General features: G+C 42.5%; 1 protein-coding gene across 1 annotated transcript in view; it reads right to left on the minus strand.

Moving 5' to 3' along the window:
• The window catches only part of LOC109826956 (probable fatty acyl-CoA reductase 4), a 4335-nt gene continuing 2842 nt past the window's right edge, over window positions 10352-11844 (minus strand). Inside the window, exons 7-10 of the mRNA XM_020393967.1 lie at window positions 11723-11804; window positions 11233-11499; window positions 11019-11146; window positions 10352-10827 (exon numbers count right to left, since the gene is read on the minus strand). Of these exons, the coding sequence (XP_020249556.1) occupies window positions 10671-10827; window positions 11019-11146; window positions 11233-11499; window positions 11723-11804 (634 nt within the window). The 3' untranslated portion in view covers window positions 10352-10670. The remainder of the gene's footprint in view (window positions 10828-11018; window positions 11147-11232; window positions 11500-11722; window positions 11805-11844) is intronic.

Genomic DNA, 11844 nt, shown 5'->3' on the forward strand with positions numbered 1-11844 from the left:
TGAATCTTTCCTTTCATTGGATCACAGCGTTAAACAAAATATCACTACCTAGCTACAAATTATCAAGCATTAATTCTGATAATTTTTCTTGATTGGAGATCATCGATCTCGTCATCTTTTGTGTTTACCTACTACTTGAAGTTGCCATCTTAACTTCTCCCCAAACGTACACTTGCAACAACAACTCCCACCCACCGAGAATAAGAACTCCCAACTGTTGAGCAGCCAACACCAACCTGCACGCCAAGCCCTTAATAAGCCTCACACCCGCAGACCAAAATCCTCTGGTTCAGGCCTTCGATCTTCTTTTGCATGGCTCGGTTTTCGTCGACGAACCTGATCGAGTCAGCAGAGAGGCTCTCTTGGTACTGCGCTCTCTTCTTCGCGTTCTTACTCTTGACGAGCCATTGCGGATCAAACGAAGGCGGGGTATCGAGGTACGAGCATCATCGAGGGGTCGATCGTCGGCCTTGCGAAGAGATTTACGTCGTCCGGGAGGGAGAGACACTTCACAGTGTAAGTGACAAGTGCAACGATCCTTTCATTTTGGAAGAGAATACTTTCATTCAACATGATGACGATGTTTACCCTGGGTTGGTTCTCAAGATTACTTCCCTCGACAGCGAGTAAGGTGATGAGTGCGTGTGTATATACGGAGGAAAATGGGTATGAGAGACTTGTGTGTGAATACATGTAAGGCGTTGAGTGCGTGTGTGTATATATACGGGAAAAATGGGTATGAGATGGCGGCTCGTTTCGCTAAATAATGTATCAAGAGATAACCACATGGCGAGACCCACCCTACTTACCACTCCAAAAGGTGTGGGTCTCACCTCCTCTATCTCTTAGTAGCTCATTTTGCTAAATGAGCTGTCACCTCGTAACCATCAGCTTCGGTTACAATACACCTGGGGGTGTTTGGCCATTCGAAAGTGATTTGAAATTGTGTTAGTTACTTTCTTTTGTAAATAATTTTTACATCCACGTCAGCATGCAAGTGGAATACAATGTTTGTTAAAAAAACAAATTTATTGTTGAGAGTGCAATATGAAGATGACGTGGTTAAATTAGATTAATTAGTAAACATAGTTAAAATTATTTAATTAAAATTTATTACCATTTTTGCGACTTTCATGTGACTTCACCATTTTTTAGGGGAAGTCAAAATTGCATTAAAGCATATACGATAACTTTCTTACATTTTATTTTTATAACTACTTACATGCAAAGAAACACATAAAATGTTAAAAGAAAGTTACGTACACCCCAGAGTGTACACTACTGCAAAGGGGACTATTGGCGACGGACAAATCCGTCGCCAAAAGTCAAAAATCCGTCGCTAAATGTTTTAGCGACGGAAAAAAAGGAATTCCGTCGCTAAAAAGCCGTCACTATTATAAGGGTAGGTAAAGCGACATTTAGCGACGGAATATCCGTCGCTAAATATTACCGACGGTTATATAGCGACGGAAAATCCGTCGCCAAATTCTATACTTTTTGGCGACGGAAATATCCGTCGCTATATATTTCCCGTCGCTATATATATTGGCGACGGATTTTTCGTCGCCAAAAGTTGTATTAGTGCATGTCTGGCGTGTCAGTTTTCCGTCGCTAAAAGGACTTTTCACCCCCTAACCCTAACCCTAACCATAATCCCCTACATCCAGACACCTACACCCGCTACCCCTCAACCTCACATCACCCCACATCACCGTCCGCCTCACTAATGCTCCCCTACCTAACCTCACGCCTCCAACCTTACTCACCCCTACGCTCACACCTCACTCCTAACAACTAACCTATACCCTCACCTCCACGGCTTCACCCCCCCGACCCCCCCGTACCGCCCCCCCCCCGCCCGCTCCCTAACCTAACCCTAACCCTACCCCTAATGCTTAATTTTTTTTATATCAGTACATTTGAACATATGAATATCTTTTTATTAGGTTGCTTGTTTTTCCACTAATCTTTTTGGCTTTTGCAAGAAATCTAACTTTATACATTATATCACTATAATCCTTAATTTTTTTATAGAGGTTTCTGATTTCAGTTAATTATTTGGTTTTGCAAAATCTAAATCATACCAACTATAAGATTGAGGGGCGACGGGAGGGGTACTTGGAGAGAGAGGGGGGGGGGAGATCGACGCGGCGACGGTGGTGCGCGGCATCCACCAACGCGCGCGGCGGCGACGCGAGCGGGGGGCCGGTCGGAGGGAGAGAGGGGAAGAGGGGGGGCGTGACGGGCCTGAGCTCCACCCAACGCGCCGGCGAGATGGGGGCGCGGGTCTAGAGAGCGGGGGGCGAGGATCTGGGAGAGAGAGGGGGGGAAAGAGAGGGGGAGTTTGCGGGTCTGAGAGAGGCTAATAAGCCTCTCTCAGTAAATTCGGGCACGGGCTGCCCAAAAATTTTGGGCGCCCGCGCCCGAAATTTTTTTCCCACCCAAAACTTTTAGCGACGGATTATTCCGTCGTTAAAAGTAATTTTAGCGACGGAATTTCCGTCGCTAAATGATTCTTTACCGACGGAAATGAAGTTTGTCGGTAATATTTTAGCGACGGAAAAGTTCAGTCGCTAAAACAACATTTTCCGTTGCTAAAACATCATTTTCCTACGGACATATAGCGACGGAAATTCCGTCGCTATAAATCATGTTATAGCGACGGAATATTCCGTCGCTAAATGTCCGTAGCCAATAACCCATTTTCTAGCAGTGGTAGCTAGCTTTGTTACACACATTATTTCTACCATTTGATCCTTGTGATCGATGAATCAAGCAGCTTCAAGATCTTGTAGGATCCCATCATATTTATTTCCTTCTAGAATTTCCTCAGCAATTTTGAGATTGATCATAGCCGTGTATATTTATGTACCTAGTATTTCATTCTTCTCATTTAGTTATGACTAAGATTTTTAATACATGGGACATAAGACTAATTAATTGAATATTAACTTTAAGTTGGAAAATGTGATCTTTTATAGGAACATAGTCAAACAACGGCTTTAGTATATAAATTAAATTAAAAGAATTATATGAACTCTCGTAACAAGAGCAGGATGAGTTAGCAAACTAAATAGGTCTATAAGTTCATTCTCTTCTTCATTCTCTCTGCAATGTCTGAAGAAATTAAATTAAAGAAACAAAAAATTGTTTTGAATATATATATATATATATATATAAATATATTATATATATAATATATATATATATATATATATATATATATTAATATTTATTGAAAAGTGCTCCTAAGGTGCGCCTTAAGATAATCCATCTCAAGGACGCGATCTAAAATCGACATATTGAGCTACATTATGATATGATCCGGCACCGTTGAACTTCGATCTAATATATGTCTAACACCAAACACACAAGTTTGCGCGGTGAAACTATATTCGTCGTTAATTTGACCGCTCCGTCGAGCCCATCGTGTATAGTTATAATTTCATTCGAAAATCCGTTAAAATTTGATACGAATGGATTGAAAAGGTCATAACGACCAACGGGTTCACGCGGGCCCGCACCGGCGCCGGCAACTTGCGTGTGTTTGGAGTTTTAGATATGTTAGATGAAGTTCAACGAGCAGATGCATCTATAGTAGCTAATATGGCATGTGATTTTAGGCTCGTCCTTAGCGCTGATTTCCAAGGCAGTCAACTTTGGAAACACTTTTCTCCCTATATATGTATATGTATATATATATATATATATATATAATATATATATATATAATATATATATATCATATATATAATATATATATATAGTATATATTATATATATATATATATATAATTAGAAATGCGAAAACTTGTTACCAAGTTGGGGCTTCAAGCAATTGCTTGTAGTGCATGTGGGCCTAATCTTGCATCCTACATCTACATAGCGAGTTGGTGAAGGTGGTGGCGGTCTAACCTTCGAGGTGTGACTTAGGGTCAAGATTAGGCCACATCACTACCAAGTCTGTTTAAGCAACTTGGTACCAAGGTTCTCCATATTTCTCTCTCTCTCTCTCTCTCTCTCTCTATCTAGATATATATAATATATATATAATATATATAATATATATATATATAGTATAGGGAAAAGTGAATCTAAGGTGACACCCTAGGCTCCCATCTAAGGACGCGGCCTAAAATCACATCATTCTCTTTTTTTTTTTGCGATCCGCTCCGTTGAACTTGATTTACACGTTCTTAATCTAACACACAATTTTGGGTGAACCGTCGTCGTGTTTTGACCATTCATCCACTCGCCGTAATTTTTAACAGATTTCGAATGAATAGAACTTTTTGGAGGGCTCAACGAATGGTCAAAACACGACGGGTTACCAAAATTGTGTGTTTTGAGTTAAGAACGTGTAGACTCAAGTTCAACGGAGTGGATCGTAAAAATATATTAGAGAATGATGTGATTTAGGCCGCGTCCTTAGGTGGGAGCCTAGGGTGTCACCTTAGATTCACTTTTCCGCTATATATAGTATATATATATATATATATATATATTGATGGTTTATATAATCACACAGTCAATTGGATTCAGGATATGATTGATTTCGATGAGGTTAAAGGAGATTGATAAGGGGGCCGCCTCCTTCTCCGAATTTATGTCTAGTTCTTGAATTGGGGAGTTGAGAAATATGCACATGTAAAAACGCATGAGAGGACGGGGATAGGTTCCCCCATTGTACCTTTGATGATCAAGTTAGACGATAAACTTGAGTGGAAAAAGAAGCAGAACTTAAGACCTCCTCCATTCTTCCTAAAAGGCGAATAGTACCTGTATTTATATTATGGGAGGAGGGTAGATTGGGCACTTTTGCGAAGTACGGAGAAGTTATGGTGAGGTATGGGCTTGTGACTACGTCAGCACCCACTTTACGGGTGTCGGCTGGCGACTGGAGGGAGGATCTCCTCAGCATTAAATGAGAAGAGAGAGGGAATATGGGCTGGTGGCTACGTCAGCACCCACTTTACAGGTGTCGGTAGGGGGTTATGGGAAAAATCACTTCAGCATTGGAGAGATCGTCTCAGCATCGAATGTAGAGTGATCGGCAGCGTGAGAGAGCCCATATGATATGACGAAGATCACTTTACTTGTATATATATATTACAGGTGTCGATAAGGGTTGTGGGAAAGATCACTTTGTTAGTCTAAGTGTGTAGACCCGAAGCTGCAATCGAAAAGACGAAGAAAACAGTCAGAAGACTGTGCGGTCGACCGCAGTGGCAGATCCGGTCGACCGCGTGCACTGCAGGAAACTGAGAAGTTTCTGACGCTCTGGCCGGTTGACCGGTGTGACCGCTGCGGTCGACAACAAATGTGCACAGGACCTTGTAAACACATTTTTCTCTGGCCGGTCGACCGGCCTTGGCACGGCGGTCGACCGCGAATCGTCCAGACAGTTTCCTAAACTGTTTGGGAATCTGTTTTGTTTTAGGATTCTATATATACCCCCAAAACGTTTTTAGGGTTTGAGAGACATCAAAAGGAGAGCTTTTTGACTGCAAAAGAGAGAGAGAATCTCAGAGAGATTAACCCCTTGTTTGAGAGCTTGTATTTTCTTCTTCAATTAATAAAAAGATTGTGTGGTGTGGCTCCCGAGGACGTAGTCACGTTGCCGAACCTCGTTAAATCTCGTCTCTTTTACTGTTTTTTACAAGTTAGATCTTTATTTGTGGTTTTATTCCTACTTTCCTACTTTCAACACAAGGTCCGGAAGGGCAAGGGTTCGATTGATTATTTCGAATCCCCAACAACTGGTATCAGAGCTTCGTTCAGCAATTTGTGTGAAAGCCATGGCAGAGGAAAGCAAATCAAAGATTGAGAAGTTCGATGGATCGGATTTCGCCTACTGGAAGTCGCAGATGGAGGACTATCTGTACCAGAAGGACTTGTATCGCCCGCTGATGGGCAAGGAAAAGGGAAAGAAGAAAGAGGAGTCAGATGGTGATTGGGAGGTACTGGATAGGAAGGCCTTAGGGCAAATCCGGTTGTCGCTCGCCAAATCAGTAGCCCACAATATTCTGAAGGAGAAGACGACGGTGGGGCTTATGGAAGCACTCGCGAAGATGTACGAGCAACCGTCGGCAGCAAACAAGGTGCATCTAGTCAAAACTCTTGTGATCAGCTTATCTCCGTGGACATCACTTTTGATGACGAAGTGCAAGCCCTATTGATTCTATCGCAGTTGCCGGATAGTTGGGCAGGTTGTGTGACGGCAATCAGCAATTCGGCGGGGAAAGAGAAGTTGAAGCTGAATGAGGTTGTTAGCATGATTCTATCCGAGGAGGTTAGAAGGAAATCGTCCGAATCAGAAGGTTCAGGTTCAGCCCTAAGTTTCGAGCAGAGAGGCAAAAGCCAGAAGAAAGGGAACCAGAACAGGAATCAGTCGAAATCAGTGAAGAAGAGGCCGAACTCGAAGGTTAGGTCTATCAAAGAGAAGTGTTGGAACTGCGGCCAGGAGGTCCATATGTCTTCGGTCTGTAAAGCACCAAAGAAGGATGCGGGTGAGCAGGAGGCTCATATCGTGCAGGATGCCTTGATCCTTGCTATGGATAGCGATTCTGATTCTTGGGTCGTCGACTCAGGAGCTTCTTTCCACGCCACTGCTAATAGGAAACTACTTCAGAACTATGTAGCAGGGGACTTTGGTAAAGTATACTTGGGGGACAATGAACCTTGCAATATTGTTGGAAAGGGCGACGTTCAGATACAGATAAAGGGCTCTAAGTGGAACTTGAAGAACGTGAGACACGTGCCGAAGCTGAAGAGGAATCTTGTTTCGGTGGGACAGCTTGGAGCAGAAGGCTACGTTTCGACATTCACCGGGGATTCGTGGAGAATCTCCAACGGTACGATGATTGTTGCCCGAGGCAATAAAACAGGAACTCTCTACCTCACTTCACATGCGAGTGACACCCTCGCAATTGCAGCTGGCAATGAGAGTACAGATCTGTGGCACAATAGGCTGGGGCACATGAGCGAGAAAGGGATGAAAATTCTACATTCACAAGAAAAGCTAACCGGGATCGACACCGTAGAAGTCGGGGTTTGTGAAGACTGCATCTTTGGGAAGCAGAAGAGAGTTAGTTTCCAGAAGGGTGGAAGGCCACCTAAGGCTCAGAAGCTAGAGTTGATTCATACAGATGTATGGGGCCCAGCCAGTGTGTCTTCTTTTGGCGGTTCGAGATACTACGTCACCTTTATCGACGATCACTCGAGGAAGGTATGGGTTTACTTCATGAAGCACAAGTCAGAGGTGTTCGAGATATTCAAGAAGTGGAAGGCTATGGTCGAGAACGAGACAGATCTAAAGGTGAAGTGCTTGAGATCAGATAATGGTGGAGAATACGAGCTGGAGGAGTTCAAGAGGTTCTGTGCTACGAATGGGATTCGCTTAGAGAGGACTACTCCAGGGACGCCGCAGCAGAACGGCATTGCAGAGAGGATGAACAGGACCTTGACAGAGCGTGCGCGGAGCATGCGATTACATGCAGGTTTGCCTAAGACATTTTGGGCGGATGCGGTGCATACGGCAGCATACCTTATTAATCACGGGCCATCAGTTCCATTAGATTTTGGGATTCCAGAGGAGGTTTGGAGTGGAAAGAAGATAAATCTCTCACACTTACGGGTATTTGGTTGCGTGGCTTATGTTCATATCAGTGACCATGTCAGGGACAAGCTAGAAGCTAAGTCACAGAAGTGCACATTCATTGGATACAGCATTGATGAGTTCGGGTATTGCTTTTGGGATGAGAACAGGAAGATCATCAGGAGCCGGGATGTGATATTCAATGAGGAGGTGATGTACAAGGACAGGGATAATGCCAAGGATAGCCAAAGCAGTGGGAGCATCACTACGGATACAGGTGGATCCGAGTACATGGATTTGGAGGAACTTCCAGATGGGGGCGACGATGTCAGTTCTGACCGTAGAACGGAGGAGACTACAGGTGCAGAAGCTACTACCCAGGGCGTGGAGCCTAGGAGGTCATCTAGGGTACCCAAACCAAATCCAAAATATCTCTCGTCACTTGATTATCTACTCTTAACAGATAGCGGAGAGCCGAAGTGTTATGAAGAGGCAGTGCAAGTGAGTGAATCTCAGCAGTGGGAGCATGCGATGCAGGAGGAGATGGATTCTCTACTCACTAATGAGACACGTGAGTTAGCCCAGCTACCTGCACAGAAGAAAGCCTTGCACAATAAATGGGTCTACCGGGTTAAGCAGGAGAGTGATGGAAGCAAGAGATTCAAGGTCAGATTAGTAGTGAAAGGGTTTCAACAGCGGGAAGAAGTTGACTACACGGAGATATTTTTCCCTGTTGTGAAACTCACAACCATCAGAGTGGTGTTGAGTTTGGTAGCTGTAGAAGACCTCTTCCTTGAGCAGTTAGATGTGAAGACTGCCTTTCTTCATGGTGACTTGGATGAAGAAATCTACATGAAGCAGCCTGTTGGCTTCATTGAAGAAGGAAAGGAAGAGATGGTGTGCAAGCTCAAGAAGAGCTTATATGGTTTGAAACAGGCTCCGAGACAGTGGTATAAGAAGTTTGATAACTTCATGCAGAACAATGGCTACAGAAGATGCAATTCGGATCATTGCTGTTATTTCAAAAGGTTAAAGTCCAGCTTTATTATTTTGTTATTATATGTTGATGACATGTTGGTAGCAGGACCGTGTTTAGAAGAGATAAACAGCAGCTAGCAAAGGAATTTGCAATGAAGGATCTGGGTGCAGCGAAGCAGATTCTAGGGATGCGAATCAATAGGGATGAAGCTGAAGGGACATTGAGATTGAACCAAGCTGAATACATTGAGAAGGTACTTCAGAGGTTTAACATACAGAATGCTAAAGTTGTTAGCACACCCCTTGGAAGTCAGTTCAAGCTATCTGAGGAGCAATCACCTAAGACAGATGCAGATAGAGAGCATATGAGCAGGATGCCATATTCTTCGGCCATTGGGAGTCTCATGTACGCGATGGTTTGCACGAGGCCGGACATCGCTCATTCAGTGGGAGTTGTGAGCAGATTTGTAAGCAAAAGGAGATGATCTGGTTGAACGGGTGCTTGGAAGAGTTGGATCTGAAGCAAGGGAGAGGAGTTCTTTATTGTGATAGCCAGAGCGCTATACATCTTGCCAAGAATCCAGTATATCATGCCAGAACGAAGCACATCGACGTTAAATACCATTTTATACGCTCGCTGATCGAGGACGGAAAGTTGCATTTAATGAAGATTTTGGGGAGTCAAAATCCGACGGACATGTTGACGAAGGCAGTCACCATTGAGAAACTGGAGTTGTGCGCAACTTCAGTTGGCCTTCACGAGTAGAAGACGAAGGCGGAGCCACACTACGAGGATCGGCGCGATCGTCGGGATGTTGATTGAAGAAAGAATTTTTCGGGGGAAAAGATACATGCGAAGAAGGGGAGAGTTCGGGTGAGCTCATTGATGGCGCTTTGGTCTCCAAGTGGGAGATTGTTAGTCTAAGTGTGTAGACCTGAAGCTGCAATCGAAAAGACGAAGAAAACAGTCAGAAGACTGTGCGGTCGACCGCAGTGGCAGATCCGGTCGACCGCGTGCACTGCAGGAAACTGAGAAGTTTCTGTCGCTCTGGCCGGTCGACCGGCGTGGCCGCTGCGGTCGACCGCAAATGTGCACAGGACCCTGTAAACACATTTTTCTCTGGCCGGTCGACCGGCCTTGGCACGGCGGTCGACCGCGAATCGTCCAGACAGTTTCCTAAACTGTTTGGGAATCTGTTTTGTTTCAAAATTCTATATATACCCCCAAAACGTTTTTAGGGTTTGAGAGACATCAAAAGGAGAGCTTTTTGACTGCAAAAGAGAGAGAGAATCTCAGAGAGATTAACCCCTTGTTTGAGAGCTTGTATTTTCTTCTTCAATTAATAAAAAGATTGTGTGGTGTGGCTCCCAAGGACGTAGGCACGTTGCCGAACCTCGTTAAATCTGTGTGTTCATCTCCCTTACTGTTTTTTGCAAGTTAGATCTTTATTTGTGGTTTTATTCCTACTTTCCTACTTTCAACACAAGGTCCGGAAGAGCAAGGGTTTGATTGATTGTTTCGAATCCCCAACACACTTCAGCATTGGAGAGATCGTCTCAGCATCGAATGAAGAGTGATCGGCGGCGTGGCAGAGCCCATGTGATATGACGAAGATCACTTTACCTGTATATATATACTCTCTCTCTCCCTCTCTAGACAATTCTTACCATTTCCGAGTAATTTAGTAAAGCGTAGACCTGTCAATTGATAAAGTTGTGATTTCCTATTGTAAATAGTTCGACAACATTACACCTCTCATCAACATATACAAACTGAATCAACTCAATTCCCTTGAATAATAAAAAATTCTCATAAAACTTTGCGAGCTCATAATTTGTCTATGTTCCTTTATTGGTCCTTCTGAATCATAGATATAAGAACTTTTCAGAGCACGAAAAGAGTAGAGTTGTTTCTTTCAGATAAACAATGATTTCAAGTACAAACATTGAGCTAACTGACGGTATTTTCCCTGTCAAACACATAATTTTTTACTGAAATCCAGTTTGTGATATCTCAGCATATAGTTACTGTTATACCACTAACCGATGTTTTAATTACCCATGAAGCATCGACAGGTTGAAAAACCATAAAGATTCACTTGCATACATATTTCAAGACACCAGGGATATGAACATCATAGAGATAATCTTCCCAGTTGATATTTTTGGTATCAAAATCGAAAATCTTGGAGTCCTTGCTATTCTCTTTCGCCATCGCCATCCTTAAGTACTCCGTGTTTATGTCATCGAAACTGAAATTTGGAATAGGATCAGAAATTAAATTAGAAATAGTGGATAAAAATTAAGAAACTATTACAACAATTAGAATTATACTTTTCCACTCAGAACAATTAAGCAAGTTTACATACTAAAACCATGATAAATACGGTAGCGTGCTTCAAGTATTACAATTAAAGTTGAAAATTTAGGAAAATTTCCATACCATCCCCTGAAGTATGCATAGGGCTCATAGAGATCAACCAAGCGCATCACAAACTTATACTTGCGACTAAGCATACTGTATTGTTCAGAGAATAACTGAAATAGTACCACATTAACCAAATGCAATGCCTACAAAAAAAACAAAAATGTAAACAAAACATATAAAAAATGAGTATGCAAACCTTCAAAACTAATGTAAAATTGCAATAGCTCACCTCCAATGGCAGCCAATATCGAAGAGCCATGTATGCGCGAAAAAGATACATTTTCTTGAATACTGGAATTCTTCGTGTCTTAATTGGTTCTCCGTTCTTCCCAATTCGTGGATTCTCAGTGAAATATTTGAACCCGCATCTTTCTAAGGTTGTATACTTCACAGGATTGCTCGTAGATGAGCAAATATGGTAGATGAATTGAGATCTTTGGTTCAAATGATAAGTTATTGCAAAAAGCATACAGTTTACCACCATATCTCCAGGAATCTACATCAGAAATTTTTGTTCAGAGTTCTTTAGGATAAGCTTGCATTTTGCTTTGACATACAACATACGAGGAAATCATACATCTAAGAAGTGAAATAAGAACATTATACGTGTATTCCATAAATAAAACATTATAACTATTTAGATGCATGTATGAATTTCAAACATTTTCCTTTATGAAAATATGTGCGCATTTTGTATAAAGTAAAGTTAGGAAACTTACAACATCCATAATCAATTCTTGGTCTCCAAAGAAGCATGGGAGCTTTCCCTTCACATAACCGATAATCAAGCTGTCTATAGTTCTGCAAACGCATATAAAGTTTCATAACATTATAACTTATG

This window comes from Asparagus officinalis, chromosome 10, assembly GCF_001876935.1.
Source record: "Asparagus officinalis chromosome 10, Aspof.V1, whole genome shotgun sequence".
Lineage (NCBI taxonomy): Eukaryota > Viridiplantae > Streptophyta > Magnoliopsida > Asparagales > Asparagaceae > Asparagus > Asparagus officinalis.